This window comes from Saccopteryx bilineata, chromosome 1 (genome assembly GCF_036850765.1).
Source record: "Saccopteryx bilineata isolate mSacBil1 chromosome 1, mSacBil1_pri_phased_curated, whole genome shotgun sequence".
In the NCBI taxonomy this organism is placed as follows: domain Eukaryota; kingdom Metazoa; phylum Chordata; class Mammalia; order Chiroptera; family Emballonuridae; genus Saccopteryx; species Saccopteryx bilineata.
The window spans coordinates 371,970,747-371,989,310 of record NC_089490.1 but is presented as its reverse complement, the minus strand read 5'-3'; the positions used below and the strand labels follow the sequence as shown (position 1 = coordinate 371,989,310).

At 37.2% G+C, this 18,564-nt stretch overlaps 1 protein-coding gene and 1 non-coding gene across 2 annotated transcripts in view; both read right to left on the bottom strand.

Moving 5' to 3' along the window:
* ANO3 (anoctamin 3) overlaps window positions 1-14,329 on the bottom strand; it is a 251,800-nt gene extending 237,471 nt beyond the window's left edge. Inside the window, exon 1 of the mRNA XM_066251152.1 lies at window positions 14,233-14,329. Within this exon, the coding sequence (XP_066107249.1) occupies window positions 14,233-14,278 (46 nt within the window). The 5' untranslated portion in view covers window positions 14,279-14,329. The remainder of the gene's footprint in view (window positions 1-14,232) is intronic.
* On the bottom strand, window positions 10,260-10,335 carry TRNAD-GUC (transfer RNA aspartic acid (anticodon GUC)). The gene has a single exon. It is a non-coding gene; the product is annotated as a tRNA-Asp (tRNA).
* Window positions 14,330-18,564: the final 4,235 nt, after the last annotated feature.

The window sequence follows — 18,564 nt, the reverse complement described above, 5'->3', positions numbered from 1 at the left end:
GATTCGGACAGACAGTAATGAAACAATAGAGCCAAGAACTAGTTTGCCATTATCTTTAATCCTAGCTTGCACCCGGTGGGCAAGAAATACACGCAGTGGGAAAACACTTCCCTTTCTACTCAGGGCTCCCAAAGCCACTGACTTATACAAGTTTCCTAGAATCAAAGGATTTTACCTCACCAGCCTTATTCACCTCTGTTCCCCATCCCCTTCTCTCTGCACAAACTCTGCACAAACTGGCTTCTCCTTCAGCATTCCGCCATCTTGGCTGCTTCACCTCAATGTGGCCTTTCTCTGCTCTCCTCTCTAATGCTAATCTCAGGAACCAAGAGAGCAAGCTCCCGGTCTGCCCCATTTTATAGTGTAGAAATCAAAACCTTTAATCCATAATACAAACAAGGAAGTCTCTGATACAAAGTCACTTAGGGTGGGAAAGGCTTAGTCTTAAAACTAAGACTGGTAAGGCGCATGCGACCCCCTGAGGCCATTTATCCGGCCCCCTGCCGCACTTCCGGAAGGGGCACCTCTTTCATTGGTGGTCAGTGAGAGGAACACTGTATGTGGCAGCTCTCCAACGGTCTGAAGAACAGTGAACTGGCCCCTGTGTAAAAAGTTTGGGGACCCCTGCCTTAGGCTATAACAACCCTGCCTACTTACAGCCTGTCCCCCACACCCAATGCAAACTATAAGCGAGCAAACATATATATCATATTTACAAACTTATTTGACCAACAATGGTAATGATTTTCCTTTTTCAAATTCTCTATAATGATCATATGTTATTTGAAATTTTGAAAATATATATATATTTACATATATATATGTATGTGTATGTGTGTGTGTGTGTGTGTGTGTATGTGTGTGTGTGTGTATTAGGTCATGTGCAACTATAACTGCACAAATAAAGTTCCTGGCAGGCAGCCTGTTTAAACTTGGTGAGTAGGTGCAGGTATAATCGGTCCAGGTCTACACTCAGGCAGGACCCACCATGTCTGAGGTTGATGGGTCATCCCATGCTGATGAGCCTCACACATGCCTCCCAGAGAATAAACATGGCTTTTACTCTTATTCACAGTCCTTCTAAAATAGTTTGAAAATTCAGTTCTTAGTATCAATAGTGTACTGGCTTCAAAATCTGAGTTTGTTTTTTTAGGTTTCTCCACATAAGCCTGTCTGTTTTTTGCTTTTCTTTCTACCCGTCCTTTTCTCTGCCTTCTGTTCATCTCTCTTTTTTTTCTTTCAGATTAATGAAGTTCTCAGATGATGTGGGAATTGCCAGAGGAATTCTCTGCTCCACTAAGAAAGGAGGTCACTGAGCTCAACTATTAATTTCTGCTAATATCAGCTCTTCTTAACATTAAGGAAGATTACTTCTACTCTGGTTCATTAGTTTCTTTCAAACAATTCTCATTTATCACATGGATTATATCAGTAGTGAGGGGTTCTTGTAAAATAAAACCATTTACTAAGGCAAACTGGGAAATGCTAGTTACAAATAATAATAATTTCATGTATTTGAGGTATGTGTGAGTACTGCATGATCCTTATAGTTCTGAGATAGTACACACCATAAACATGTACAAGTATAATGTTATTAAAACTACTATATTTTACCATTTTTAATTTAATTTCAATAAATAGATCACAAAAGGAATATAAACATGGATTTTAAATTTTGAAATGTTATTTTAAAGCACAGCTTCAAGGGTGAAACTCTAAGCTATGTTAAAGTAAACTATAACTGTAGTATCAAGATGATGCACAAATTCAAGATTGAGTGCATGCTATGAATCAAAAAAATTACCTATCCTGAGTTGAGAATGCTTAATGAGTCTAAGTTAATTAACTAGATAATATTTATTAACACAAGAATCCACTAGAATAATAAGTTCATAATTTCCTTTCAGAGAGTCTGATAATATCCTCTGTGTTTACATTAATCATCACCAGCCTTTCCTGGTAATAAATTTTGAAACGAAGCAAAAGAGGCAAAACCACAATAATTTTATAAGAGGAGCCACACACTTCTCCTGAATAATCACCTTTTCAATCAGAACTTCTCAGTGTTTTATTTGTACAATGTTTTTTTTCCTCAAAGTGTTAATATAAGAATTATGTGATATAACATCTATACAATGCACAGTACATTGACGGACACACAATAGATCCAGAATTATTATTATGACCTTGATAAACCTAGTATTCTGTTTTAGGAACAAGTTTTACAATCATATTATTGATTTAAATTCCAGCTCTGCTGAACAATGACCTTATGTTACCGGGTCAAGTATTTGTCATACTGTGCCTCAATTTCCTTATTTGTAAAATAGATCTGACAATACCCTCTTTATTATTTTTTTTTGAAAGAGAGATTTAGAGAAGTCAAGCACGCAGTGATGGATGGCACACAGCAAGTTCAGTACAAATCCTTCACACTTTAAGACAGGAATTTTTAAGTATTCAATAAACACTTGACAACATCCTTTCATTTACTGAGAATCTGAAGAAAGCATTTATATCTGACCAAAAAAAAATCTTGACAGAAATAAAATTTAAATATATTAAGCTTTAATATATTTAATGATATCTGTTGGATACCATTCACATCAAGGATTTTTGTGTTGGTGGAAGGAATATTGGGTAATTTCTAAGGAAGTCTTGATTGTCACATTTCCAGTTGTCTATAGTAGGTATTTTAAAGACTAGGTTAGAAGCTGAGAGAGCTACAGAATCTCTCCTGTCCCTTTTTTATTATTTAATATCAAATCATGCCTTTCTCAAAAACAATGGGTTACTCAAGACCATGCAGGTCTCAGGCTGTATGAGGAAAATTATAAGAATTATGTCTTGAACATCATATATACACAGAATATGCTTGTTTATATTTCATTGTTTAATTATATCATCATTTAGTGTTTTTAGAGCATATAAAAATAAATTTAGCAAAACATGGATTTATATAAATTATATAGGAAAACTAACTGTTATCCATGATTTGAATTCTAGAGTGCTGTTGCCTAAATGGGCATAAGTGGGTGATTCCTTCATATCTGGTAAGAGTTATGACTAATTGCAAGCTGTTCAATGTGGTGTGAACCACCAACTCACTCATCTTGGAGCAATACTGGAGAAAGAGAGAAGCATCATTCAAAATACAATAGCCCAGTGGAGGCATTATACCAAAGAAAGGAAGTGAATAGACTGTATTTTCTTCATCAAAGATATCCTTCACCCATTTTTGTCTGTGCTCAGTGATTGAAATCTTAAATCTTTTCATTTCATATTATAACAGACATAAAGCACAATAAAGAGAAAGATGTAATTTGAACCCTACCTGAATAAAATTCTTTTTGGTTGCCATTTTTCACACTTATAATCTATAAATAAAAACAGCTCTATAATTTTTATAGGCATAATTACAGATCATAAATGATCAGAAGTTACTACTGTTATATTGGAAATAAATGTGAATTGAGAGATTAACAATATATGGGGATTACTTATAATTTTTTTTTCTAAACATAAACTCTTGTTACTTTAAAATTCATAGATATGCCATGATTCAAAAGAAATCAGCCTAAGTACTAAACTGTAAGAAAAGTGTGTTAAATGTCACTTTTCCTGATCACTGTTTCATAGAAACATTTACACTGTAAGCATATATCATACTGGAATATCTCAGAACTTTTTAAGATCAGAAAAAAATAGCAAAAAGGGAAGAAGTATATATATTGGTAAATGTCTTTTTTTAAGTAACTATATAAAGGCACCCTCAAAACAACCCAGTTGGCCCCATTTATATAGGAGAAAAAGAGAAACTTGAAGTAAAAACTATGGCAAAAATCATACAATCATACACAGCAAATCATACAGAGGTATCATTTGAATCCAAGCTGCTTATTCCTCCACTCAAGTTCTTGACCATATGTGTCTCTTTTATTCTAAGTCTTGTGTTTATATATCCCGTCTTTACTCAGGACTATTTTAGGCAAGTAGACTAAAAATCCTTTAGTACTACTGGCTGGAAGTAAACTATTATATCTGTGAGAACCACCACCTCACTAAAATACATTTTTTATGTCCTAAGTCTAAATTTGAACCAATGTAGTAAGTTAAGTTCACTTTACTTAAATGGAAAAAGAGGTTGAATCTTTATAACCAGCTGAACTTTGAGAAAATTATTTGAAAAATGAATTGGGGGATATTGGTGTAACCAAGTGGATAAGCAGGGATTATATAAGTAAAAAGCAAAAACCATGTACTGAGTAATGAACAATTTATAATCTCATTAATTTGGAGTTGGGGTAGATAAAAAGTATTGTTTTATAAAAACACTAGTTGTCAAGTATTGGAACTACTATGTAGCAATCAATCTGTTTAGAATGAACTAACCATACACTATAGCTAACATAACATTTCTACCTGACAGGTAAGTACCTTAGCTCCATTACTCCTAGACGTGACCCTGAACACTTGCTTAACTTTTCTGTCCTTCAGTTTCCTCACCAATAAAATGACATTAATAGAAATTTCTTTTTATGAATATTAAGTGGTTTAATACAAATAAAACAATTTAGATAGTGTCTGACAAAAAAGAGCATATAATAATAGCATTTATTATTCTGATTTCAGACATAAGGAAATTGAAACCCATTGAAATTAGTTAGCTTGCCATGATCACTCACTATATAATTCCTAAGACTCAAACACAATTAATTTTATGTGATTCCATATCCCTGCTCATTTCACCAATTACCTTTCTCACCGTGACTTTAAATTATAAAAGTAAATTATAAGAAAATACAAACCTAAAATACATCATTTCTTTAAATAAATCAAAAAGCTCTAAAATTTGACTATGCATTTCATTTAAAAAAGACATTCTGAGATACTATGAAATTCACCAAAAGTGCTTTATTTTGCAAAAAGTTACACGTAAAAAAGTTGGAACTAAAATACTTAGAGCATTGGCTCGGTGGTAGAGCGTCAGCCTGGCATGTTGAAGTCCCGGCTTCAATCCCCGGCCAGGGCACACAGGAGAAGCGCCCATCTGCTTCTCCACCCTTCCTTCTCTCCTTTTGCTCTATCTTTCTCTTCCCCTCCCAAAGCCAAGGCTCCATTAGAGAAAAGTTGGTCCAGGCGCTGGGGATGGCTCCACGGCCTCTGCCTCAGGCACTAGAATGGTTCCAGCTGCAATGGAACAACAACCCAGGTGGGCATGCCTATGGATCCTGGTGGAGTACATGTGGGAGTCTGTCTCTCTGCCTCCCTGCTTCTCACTTCAGAAAAATACAAAAATAAAATAAAATAAAATTCTTAGACCAAAGATAAAGAATTGATAGCATTTGGAGTATTTACAAGGGTCATGACAGACAACTGAAGACAAAGTCCAAGAGAACTTCCCTACAAATTTAATAACTCACTTACTGAAATACCTAGTGAATGAGGCAAGACTAAAGCTCCATTTAAAAACCTCATCAAACTTTAGAAAGAAAGGATCAGGGTATTATGCATAGTTAGTATGAGAAACACACTGAAGTTGTATATATATTCGTAGCACTACACACATGTGCGGAGGTCAATGTATCTGGCATTAATACAGTCGGCTTCTACTAATAATAGAGAGCACCTATTACAGCTCACTGTACTCAAATTCATTATCTCAGTCAGTGCTTACATAGTATATTATTTTACAAAATTATTTTTCAAACAGTCTCAATTGTAAGAATGCTGTAGGATGCATTTTTTGTTAAGGAAACAAATTCCTCCTCTGGCCAGGTAGCTCAGTTGGTTGGAGATTTGTCATGATATGCCAAGGTTTTGGGTTCAATTTCCGGTCTGGGCACATACAAGAAACAACCAATGAATGCATAAACAAATGGAGCAACAAATCAATGTTTCTCTTTCTCTCTTTCTCTCTCTCTTTCTCTCTGGCTCTCTCTCTTTTAAAATGTAATGAATTTAAAAAAATAAATAAGCAGATTCCTAGTCTCCTTAAAGATGAGATTTTATGTCAGGATGGACTGAAAATTTTGCATTTTAACTCCAGGCAATTCTTTAGATCTTGCTAATTTGGGAAGCCTTGATCTTATAGTTGAGGGAAACGAGCTAAGGTCGATGAAACAAATTGCTCATGATAACAGCCAGTGATGGAAAATGTGTTTAAACCAGACTTTGTGTATATATTTGCAGAGCAACAAGCTCCCACCTCTCAAGTGTTGTTAATAGTGCTTCAAAGCCAGACATAAAATGCATGTGTACAATTTTAGAAGTTATTTTAGGAAGATGGCTTTTGGGTAGCCTATTATCTCTGTACCATGACTGATGCAGTACATTTGCAAAATACTTTCAGCAACACACTTTCAATCCACCTAGGTTCACCCATAGGAAAGTCCTCTCCTCTTTGGCCAACTGCATGTCAGTCACAGTGAGGATGGGAATATGCTGACTCATGTTTTGGTGAACTTGGATCCTGCCTGCAGCTAGTGCAGCATCTTACATTCCAATTGGGTTGATACCAAGAAGAATATAAAGTAATTGTCACTTTGCAAAAATTTGTACAGTGCCATTCAAGAGGAAAGGCAGAATCTGGAGGAACAGCCAGGTTGGTTTTACTAACGGAGTGCCAGGTTTAGAACATGATTTCACACTTCTGTCACCATTGATGAACTAGAGTCAGAAAGGAGTGTGGGGGTTATCCTATTGGAAGTTTTCATTTTATTAAAGACACAGAAGTGACACTGAGCCACTTCTGATCAAGCCTGGAAATTTTGGGTTAATAGTACTCTCTTTGAACTCCAATATTTTTGCAGAGAAATTTCAGAGCAAGGGAAGAAGCTACAGACAGCTGTGACGGGAATCCGATGGGAGTGAGATGCCTTCCAGATGCTTTAGTTGTGTTTTCTTCCAAAGAACCTGCAGCAACCAAGCTTCCTTACAGAATGTAAAGCAAGTACAAAGGTGGACTTCAGAACCAGGAAAGGCTGCTTCAAACCTCAGCTCCACCAATCAGGAAAAGCTAACTTGCCAGTGCATATAACATCTAAACCTCAATTCCCTCACCTTGAACACAGTTAAAGGAGTATGTCCAACTACTAAAGCTTTAGTAAGTATGAAATAATGCACTGTACTTTTAAGCTCTGGGGTCAGTTGGTGGTAAGTAGTGTTCACACAATATTAACTGCTGCTGTTGTTTTTGTGGTTACGATTATTATTATTTCTTCACTAAAATCCTAAGAGGCAGGGATTATAATTCCAAAATGATGGATTGGAAATTTATGCTTAGAAAAGGTAAATACCCGTAGCTACAGGATCCATTCACAGGGAACTTTAAGTCAATTTTTTTTCATCAAGGTACAGCTACTTTGACATTAACCCAAAATTTGTACATTCATAGTTTCTCAACATTTGCACAATTGTAAATTACTAAAATGATACACAGGAAACGGTTGAATTTTTAGTACTTTTTTAAAGGTTTGGGTTTGTTTTGGTAACTTGATTTGTATAATCATCCTGCCCCATTTTTTTTCAATTAACATTCATGTGCAGAGAATAATTTTAAATTCTTGATTTAATGAAGACTTCAACTCCCTAAAATCTTTAAGAAAAGGGATAACTGAACCTCTGGATAGCTTTAAACACTCACATTTTCACATTATATTGCTTGTGATCGAATTTATTTTATTTATTTTTTTATTTTTTAAGACTTTATTCATTTTAGAGAGGGAAGAGAGTGAGAGAAAGAGAGAGAGAGAGGAAGAAGAGGAGGAGCAGGAAGTATCACATCCCATATGTGCCTTGACCAGGCAAGTCCAGGGTTTTGAACAGGCGACCTCAGAATTCCAGGTCAATGTTTTATCCACTGGGCCACCACATGTTAGACTTGAATTTCTTTTAAACTCCCATTTCTTTTCATTCCTAATTAGAGGGAATATACTTATCACATAATAAATTCAAATTCTGCTAATTTAAAATCATTCTTTTAAACATCAATATTCTTATTTTGAAAATAAACAGTATTTCTTCTGAGCCATTTGAAATACACAGGGTTTTTAAAATTGTTCCAGATGTATGTATTTTCTTTGGGAATTCATGTAGCTCTTAATTCTTTTCATAGTTTGACCTGCCCTTACTGAGAGATTATCCACGGGGAACAAGAATTATAAGCATCTAGGAAAGCTCCTGTGTGAAGGAAAGAAAGGAGAGGATGGAAATTAAGGACAAGGGGAATTCCTGAGGGCTCTAAACTAGAAACTCTTCTTTCTAATAATTCAGGTTGATATTCAGTAATAGCCTAAAAGAAGTATAATTTTTGTTCCTAAAATATCTCCTGCAATTTTTTTTTCTATACACCTGGGAATTATAACAAGAAATATTGTCTTCTCTTTATTAGTCATAAATAAAAGGATAAACTGCCAAAGTACCAGGGAGAGTTATACATAGGTGCCAATGAATTTCTGTAATATTTTATAGCTTCAGATTTTTTTTTTTCTAGTTTTACCTAAGTAAGAGTATATGAAGGTTCTAGATCCTGAAGATATCAGTGAGGGTCAGAGGAGGCTGAAAAAGTGAATACCAGAGATTCTGAAACTGAAAGTAGGTATTTCTTTCAATACCATTCCTTCTGGGTATTATGAAGTAGGTTCTGGGAACAAAACAGGATGGTCACTAAGAACTTTTATAGGTGTGTACCTGTATTAGAAAATTATTTTTTTAAGGAACCCTCATACACTGTTGGTGGGAATGTAAAGTAGTACAACCATTATGGAAGAAAGTATGGTGGTTCCTCAAAAAACTGAAAATAGAACTACCTTATGACCCAGCAATCCCTCTACTGGGTATATACCCCAAAAACTCAGAAACATTGATACGTAAAGACACATGCAGCCCCATGTTTATTGCAGCATTGTTCACAGTGGCCAGGACATGGAAACAACCAAAAAGCCCGTCAATAGATGACTGGATAAAGAAGATGTGGCACATATACACTATGGAATACTACTCAGCCATAAGAAATGATGACATCGGAACATTTACAGCAAAATGGTGGGATCTAGATAACATGATACGAAGCGAAATAAGTAAATCAGAAAAAACCAGGAACTGCATTATTCCATACGTAGGTGGGACATAAAAGTGAAACTAAGAGACATTGATAAGAGTGTGGTGGTTACGGGGGGGAGGGGGGAATGGGAGAGGGAAAGGGGGAGGGGGAGGGGCACAAAGAAAACAAGATAGAAGGTGACAGAGGACAATCTGACTTTGGGTGACGGGTATGCATCATAATTGAACGACAAGATACCCTGGTCTTGTTATCTTTGAATATATGTATCCTGATTTATTGATGTCACCCCATTAAAAAAATAAAATTATTTAAAAAAAAGAAAATTATTTTTTTGAGAAATAACTTTACGGTCTATAAATTCCCATATAAGTGTAAAGATTATTATTATTAAATGACATTTTATTAAGAAGTGTTTGATTTAGTGGAATTATTAAAAGTACTCTTTTCATTTTTAAATAGATGTCCAGGATAATGAAAATCACTTGACAGCTTCCGCTGATCCCATTCAATCCAAGACTTCTGGGACAAGCTGTGTTGGTGTGACCCATGGTTTCACTAAAACTCTTGCTCGATATATTGGTAAACAGCAGCTGGCAGAAGCCAGAACTCACATTGTCCTTTTCTTGCTCACTCTTGTAAGACACGTGACTCCATCATAAATCAAATGAAACAGAGCAAGCCAGGCTGGGAAGTACAGTTGGACTTCCACCAAAAATCACTGCTGATTTGCCAGCTAATGTGTTCCTCCAATATGTGCTACGGCAAAAGCAAAAACACACACTCCCAGTTGTCTGTAAGGCTAAAACATCCAATGTACCCTTGGGACTTCAGAAATAAATAATAAATGACCTTCCTGCCACCCACCCGCGAAAGATTCTCACTTTTTACTTTGTCACATATTAATCCTCTTACTAAAACAATTCAGAATTTAATTAAAGTATAATAAAAATTCAAAAACATTTGTATGTGGATGTCCTCCTCGGAAAATATAACTTACCTGGCATTGCCAAGAAATAAAATGTCAACATCTTTCTAGAAAGATGTAGAGTTGCCTACAATTCTCACAAAGGTTGCATTAAACAGAAATCTTGCTCCATATTTGCTCCAATGGAGCCTCGGCTGCAGGAGGGGAAGAGAGAGGCAGAGAGGAAGGAGAGGGGGAGGGGTGGAGAAGCAGACGGGCACTTCTCCTGTGTGCCCTGGCCGGGAATCGAACCCGGGACTTCTGCACGACAGGCCGACACTCTACCACTGAGCCAACCAGCCAGGGCTTATTATGGTTATTATTTACTAAATTATTTGAGTCCCAATTGTGTGCTACACACACTGCTAAGTACATTACAAATCTGCAATGTAAACATCATTTCACAGAAGGGGCAACTGAGGCTTAGAGATATTAAAGAGAAAAACTTTTAAACATGATACAGAAGATTAAAATCCAGGGCTAAAAATGAAGACCATGAATTACATTAATAGAGAAATTGGGCTTTACATATAGTAGTTCATTTTACAGATAACTATTCTGGCATCTCTACTGATTTGCTGAATAAGACTGAGTGATATCAGTGAAGGAGTTTTTGGATCAGGGTTGGATTACTACATACACATATATAAAAAAGTCACTATGCCATCAATGAGATTAAATACAGTGTATCTGTTTTCTAATTGATGGCAGACATTATTTATTTTTATTTTTTTGTATTTTTCTGAAGCTGGAAACGGGGAGAGACAGTCAGACAGACTCCTGCATGCGCCCGACCGGGATCCACCCAGCACGCCCACCAGGGGCGATGCTCTGCCCCTCCAGGGCGTCCTTGATGGCAGACATTTTTTAAGTCGTATAATAAGGGTGGGTTTTTTTTATATATCTCAGGCTGTTTCTAGATACATGTCTGTAAAGTCATGGTGCACTTTTGACCGGTCACAGGAAAGCAACAAAAGACGATAGATGACCGGTCACAGAAAAGCAACAAAAGACAATAGAAATGTGAAATCTGTACCAACTAAAAGGAAAACTCTCCCAGTTTCATATTTATTAGGTGCAGTTCAATGTGGGCTCATGCATAGATTTTTTAGGGCTCCTTAGGTAGCTATCCTGTATAGCCTCTACAGACTCGTCACTGACTGACTGATGGCCTACCAGAACAGGGTTTCTCCACCAAATTGCCGGTTTCCTTCAACTGCTTATCCCACCGAGTAATGTTATCCCTATGTGGTGGTGCTTCGTTATAAACATACCAATATTCACGTTACATTTTGGTCACAGATTCAAATTTAGCAAGCCACAGAACACACTGAACTTTCCTCTGTACCGTCCACATCTCGACTGGCATGGCCGTGGGCTGCTCCGTTGTATACACGGTGTTACGTCATCATCTGAGCATGCGCACATGCTGCCACATCATCCTACAGAAACTGGGAGGGTTTTCCTTTTATTTGGTGCAGATTTCACATTTATATCGTTTTTTGTTGCTTTCCTGTGACTGGTCAAAAGTGCACCATGACTTTATGGACACACTGTAGTATACATTTAAAAAAATACGTTGACGTATTCACTTAAAGCAAAAATAATCCTCATAAACTGGATTACTCAACTAAATTATTTCCAATAGGTGAACTGAAAACATGCTTTCCTTTTTTTCTGGCTCAGGAAGAAATCATTTCCACTGTCACACTGCCAGCGGCCCTTCCCCATATGACATAGAAAAAAGGAAAGAAAAAGCCAAAGTCATGAAGCCAAGTCCAAAGAAGTTAAACACACCTAAGCCAGTTATCAAGGCAAACTGAAAATGCAGGATTCCAGAGTTCCAATCGCAGAATTTTCTCCACTCTTAGTATGTAGTGCTCAATTAATGTTATGGTGAAAAGCACAAGTGTTTTGTTTCATGACTCCTGAGTCAGGAAGTATTTAGAATATCATTTTGCTTCTTTTTCTTGGAAAAATTAAAATAGCTAACCCTCACCTTGGTGTGTCTTTTTCAAATGTCCATCCAGAGTTAAGAAGCAATTAAGCAAAACTACTTGAATGGTACTTCCTTCCTACCCCTCCTCCTCTACATAGTTATCCTTTCACTAAAGTTGCCCTATGAGCCAAAAAAGTAAAGAATGACTTGAAGACAAAGGCTCATAATGTGTCATTAAAAAAAAAAAATATGGAGTGCCAGGAATAGCAAAATGATTTTATCACTCATATTGAACAATGACAGTTGGTCTTCAAGTTGGCAATTACTTGTTTTTAAAAACACAGTACGTATCGATGCTTAATAAATCATGTGGGGGCCACTTCAAGGTTCCAGGTTCCAGGTTTCAGAAATGAATCTCCCAGTCACTTGTTAGAGGAAGATTTTAATTGTATGAGGTTGAGGCACAGTTCCTATAACTTATGTCTTCATTTTAAAAGCCCCTATGTGTTTGAAGTTTAAAATAATAATTAAAGAAAACAACCTTTTGAAGCAATTTAATTCTCTTTCGAACATTTCAATTTGAAGTGGAATTGTATACTGGCTGAAATTATTGTTTAGCTGGGCAGTCTCCCACCCCACTCTGTTTCAACATAATATATATATTATTTTTTTGTATTTTTCTGAAGCTGGAAACGGGGAGAGACAGTCAGACAGACTCCCGCATGCGCCCGACCGGGATCCACCCGGCACACCCACCAGGGGCGATGCTCTGCCCACCAGGGGGCGATGCTCTGCCCCTCCAGGGCGTAGCTCTGTTGCGACCAGAGCCACTCTAGCGCCTGAGGCAAAGGCCAAGGAGCCATCCCCAGCGCCCGGGCCATCTTTGCTCCAATGGAGCCACGGCTGCGGGAGGGGAAGAGAGAGACAGAGAGGAAGGAGAGGGGTGGAGAAGCAAATGGGCGCTTCTCCTGTGTGCCCTGGCCGGGAATCGAACCTGGGACTTCTGCACGCCAGGTCAATGCTCTACCACTGAGCCAACCGGCCAGGGCATACTATATATTTTTAAAGCACCTAGAGGCCTTGCACAGAGTATAAAATTGTGAGTTCAAAACTCACTTAGTCCAATATTGTGCTTAATATAAGAATCCCTAATAAGTTATCCCTGGTGCGTCCACACACTTTTTGCTTAAAAGAAAAAAAGTCAAATATCTATATAGAAACAACTGTTGAAATATATATTATATACTTAGATATAGCTGGTATACATTGTACTAGTTTCAAGTGTAGAATATAGTGATTTGACATTTATATACCTTATGATGCGATCGCTACACTGTCTAGTAATCATGCCGCCATTCGTGCAAAGTTTGTGTGTGTGTGTGTGTGTGTGTGTGTGTGTGGCATCGGAGGGGAGAGTAGAAATAATAAGTAAACATTTACTTCACTTTGGATGAGAAATTTACCATTCCAAAATTCACATCTCTCAGATAGCATATGATCAACTATGGCATAATTAACATCATTAATGCAATAAAATGGCAACATTGCTGTTTAATAAATGTTTTCAAACTCCAGAAAACTTGAAATATGCCTCAATGTACACACACTTTATAAGTTCTTTTTAAACAAAATAAAGAACAAAGGATGAAGAGTGAGGAGGATAACTTGGAAAAATTCTTGATTTGACTATAAACATATGGACTCATCACTGCATCCAGGGAGAACCATGAAGCTAAGAGAAAATACAAAGCTGCCAATAATTACAGAAACCTGAACCTCAGAATCAAGCAGAGGCCATGGACAAAATAAAGTTTTCCAAGAAAGTTTCTGAGCCCCTTCAACAGGCCAACTTCTTGAACTCTCCAAAAATTGATGCATCCTAGGATGATGTGAATGCTTCCCAATTAAAAGATCTGCTTGCATGAGCCATTTGACTCACAGACAGGGGCAAACATGGTCTGACCCTTCTGTCTTCAAACCTCGGAGTGCTGGTAGGACAACTCCACTAAGCTGGTTTACTGCAATGCATTGAACCAGTCTTAGCAGAAATTCACATTAAATCAAGTCCCTGAGATGACGAATTCCACTTCTCCCAAATATCGTGCGGAGGCTCAGAATTCAGACTCATCTCGGATGCAGAGGGGAGAGGCATTAAAACAAAGAGCAATCAAAAAAAAAAAAAAAAAAAAAAGGCTCCTACACAACTGCAAGGGCATGCATAGGGGGACGGGACACCCGCAAGGAAGGGGACCGGTTCCAACTGACCTTTCTGCTGTTTAAAGGACTGAATCGAGCCTGAATGGTGGACCATTTTCACTGAGTACGTCCCCGCCGGGTTAGGAAGCTGTCCGAGAGAAAGGCAGAGGAATAGTAGCCAGACTTTGTGAAAGGCTTCCAGGCTCCACGCAATTCCAGAGCCAGCGCGAGCGCGCTGATATTCGATACCTGCTTTAGCGGGCGCATCACTCCCTAGGCTGCGCGCCCAGCATTGTCATGGCAACGTTGGAGGAGGGTCCACCGTCCGGCTCCCCTTAGTGGCTACTCGCGGAATAACCCCGCATCTCCTGTCTCCAGTGCCGCAGCGTGGGTGGGAATTCCGCGGGGTTTTCTGGGAGAGGTAGGGAGGACTTATTTCTACTGATTGCTAAGTCCCAGCAAATTTCCAGAGCCTCAAGCAATTCCCTCTTTTTCATTTTTGAGGATGATTTGTATCAGGCACAAGCATTATTTTCTAAGTTGGTCTGTAAACACTGGTACTTACAAGAGCCAAGTTGGGCTCATTGAGAAGAAGGCAACAGTAGACACCAAGACATTTTTCGGTCCTTCCCTCTTAAACTTCAATGTGGAAAATACGGATAGCCTCCATTTATCCAGTAGAATGGTTTTATTAGAAAAGCAACGTTAAATAACTAGCTCGTTACACTTGAATTCCCGACCTGTGCTTCAGCTAGAGACCTTGACTCATATATGATAGTGACAGTGGATCATTTATTACAGATACTGCGGGGGGGGGGGAGTCCATGATAATTAATCCTCAGAGAAATCCTTTAAAGTATACATGGCAGAATATTTTTATTCTAACATTATAAAAGAAACCAAGATCCAGAACAACAAAGAATTCTCAAGATTACACAAACCAACACCCTATTTGAAAGAGAAGGCCCTTGATGCCCAAAGAAGTGAAAGTCAAACTCCAGTATCCAATATAGAATTACGAGTCAGCTCAACACATTTTCAGGACAGTCTTGTTTTCCTGTTATCATTGCTGCCTTTTTTAAACCTCATAAATTCCTTCTGGAAGATGTAACATTACTGAATAGACACACAGTAAAAAGGTCTGTGGTATCCTGGGTTTAAGTTTTGTGAGCTCAACTTAGAATCAAGTGAAGGATTCAAATAAAGGCAGATGAGAGAAGGAAATATGCAGAGATTTAACCTTTTCAGAACATCAATTAGGTCAATCTACTATGGAACAGTCTTTGATTTCACCTGTGGTGCACAATACAAGGGTAGCAAATGGAACATAGCTTTGAAAAGCAAATGTTCCGGTTTTATATGGCTGCATAACAAACCGCTATGAAACTAGAGGCGCAAATCTATAATTTATTCTTTCTCAGGGCTTTCTGTACATTGGCTAGGCTCAGTCTTGTGTTTCTGACTCAGAGTCTCTCTTGAGTTCTCATGGCTGAAGTCAGCTGAAGCAAGAAGAGAGAAATTGCATTCCGCTCTCAGTGGAAAGTGTAGCAGGGAACGTGCAGCCTGCTTTAATGAAGGATAATGGTCCTTCAGGAAGGAAAGTATTGAGCAATCAGTAAGAGCTCAGTATGCAGCGCTGAAGAAACACTTGGTTAGGAAGAACAAACTGCACGTCAGTTTACCTGCAACTTAGAACAAACCTGAGAGACTATCTCCACAAAGGCAATTTTAGCAGATATTTTAACAAGAGCATTGAAACTCAAAACAATAAATAAGTTGCCTGAAGGTGTTTTTGTTATGTTTGGTTCATTTCCAGTTAATAAAATTCTGACACAAGCCAACAACTCATTGTATTCTTATACAACCCAATCCCCATAGGTGAGGATTAAATTAAGTTATATATTCAAAGGGTAGGTCATAGCAGAAAATCAGTGTCCAATAGATAATTAAATAGAATTATGATCTATGAGGATCTGATTTTCTTTTCAAAACCCTTTTAAAACACTGAGAGTAGAATATATATTTTTGAAATCAGAGCCTTAATCCAATTCTTGGTCAGGAGGAGCAGTTGGAAAGATCAAAAGATTCTAATTCTACTCTACACTCATCAAGAGGTTTTCTAGAACCTCTTCTTTCTGCAGATGTCTGATTTTCTCCAGCCATCTCCCTTACTGTGACCCAGCAAGAGGCAGGGATGTGTGTGCTGGATCTAGACATGAGTTATGAGTTTAAACCACTGTAGAAATTAATTACTTCACCCCCAAAATTGTTTTGTGTTATTTCTGACACTGTTGCACCCTAACTTCTGAACTATAGTTGTGATTACATTATCTTCTCATGAAGTTGTCTTTTATTAGAAACATCTTAGGCTGGACTGACAGATTGACTAGCAAGGGATTCAACAACCATCTTTGCTTGTTTAAAAATCATGTTTTAAGGAATGTTGCTAAAGGAACAGCGTATGAAGGGCCTAGGAATTTCAAGCACTATCTGTTTTACAGAAAAGCAATGCAAAAAGATGAAAAAGTTCTGTGTGGGGGGGTGTAAAGAGAGAAAGTGTGTATGTTTGGAAGTGGGGAGTGCAGAAAGGGATTTGAACAAAGATCTTCCTGGCAAATACATCTTCCTCTGATCTGATAAAAGGAAATATTTTGATACCAGCATCTTCATGTTAGAAAGACTAAGAATGAATGCTAAATAATTTAATTAGGAAAGGCTAAACTAATTGTTGGGTTAGTTTTTCTTACTGTTTTTGGTTTCAAAAGCTTCAAATTTTAATAATGAGAAAAAATTTTACTTTATATTATTTTCAGTGAACAGGCATAATTAATATATAGAATATGATCCTATGATTTGCAAAACTAGAAAAAATAAGAATGTAAAAAACAATCGAATTGTCCAGAATAATTACTTTTAAAAGTTAGGATTCAGTTTGATGTTTTTTAATACTTCCATATTTTTTTATCATTTTCATACTTTCTACAAATGATACATACTGATTTTATATTTATTATGATCATATATTTAAATATCATCTCTATCTTTCTACAATTCCAATTTTCCTTTCTTTTCCACTTTTGAACACTGGCTTCTTACATTCTTGTCAAGGTTTCTGCTGTGTCTGCCCTCCCACAGCTCAACACCTGTCTCCTGTCCTTCTCAGTAATAAATTTATCAAGCCCCATGCTAACTTTTGCTTCCCAGAGAGGTAAGGACTTTGTTCTTTAAGATGTTTTTTATTCCTTTCATGGGTGAAAAGGTGAAGCAGAATATAGTCAATAATAGTGTGATAACATTACAAGGTGACATGATTACTTGACTTAGTGTAATGATCACATTGTAAGGTATATAAACATTGAATCATTTTATTATATACCTGAGACTAACATAATATTGTGTACCAACTCTTCTTAAATTAGTAAGTAATACATATATATATATATATATTTATATATATAATTTTTTCAAATGAATTCTGATATATGACCTTCTCAACTTAGGTAACTGGGATTTTCCCTGTAATGTGTTCTATCCTAGGTACTCAGAGAGTTCTGTCAGAATCCCTAAGCATCTTGAATCTCTGAATTAATTGAAATTGACAGGTCTGCTTCTTATTGCCTAGGTGGAGACAGAAATAGAGATAAAAATTCTCTTTGCGGTTATTTCCTTTTTAGAACCAGTTATGTAAGCTATTAATGGGTGAAGTGCAATAGCCAGCTCATGTTAGTAATGGGTTTATCTGCCAAGAGTAAGGAACAGAGGAGAGAGCAATCTCACTAAGGGATTATTAAGGGAGACTTGGTCTCTTTGAGAAAACTTTAAGTGTAGAATATCTGTTTCTTCAGCAAACATTATAGTTTCTGCCATACAAGCTTAATAAATGATTCCTGATGAATAAGTAAAGAAAGAAATGAGGTTAGATTTTTAAATGACTTCCAGAAAAATGTTTGTTTAGTGCCCTGAAGCAGTTAGCTTCTTTCTTATGGAAAGCCAAGAAAAATATATTAGAATGTTTTATATTTTAAAAATTATATTTTTATATATTTATATTAATATATTAAGTATTTTCTTGGTTCTAGTTGTTATCTACACTACACCATATTTTGTGTGTGTGTGTGACAGACAGTCAGACAGAGGGACAGGTAGGGCGAGAAATGAGAAGCATCAATTCTTCTTTGTGGCACCTTAGTTGTTTATTGATTGTTCTCTCATATGTGCCTTGACCGGGGAGCTACAGCAAACCAAGTAACTCCTTGCTCGAGCCAGTGACTTTGGTCTCAAGCTGGTGAGCCTTGCTCAAACCAGATGAGCCTGTGCTCATCTGGCAACCTCGGGGTCTCAAACCTGGGTCTTCCATGTCTTAGTTCGACAATCTATCCACTGTGCCACCACCTGGTCAGG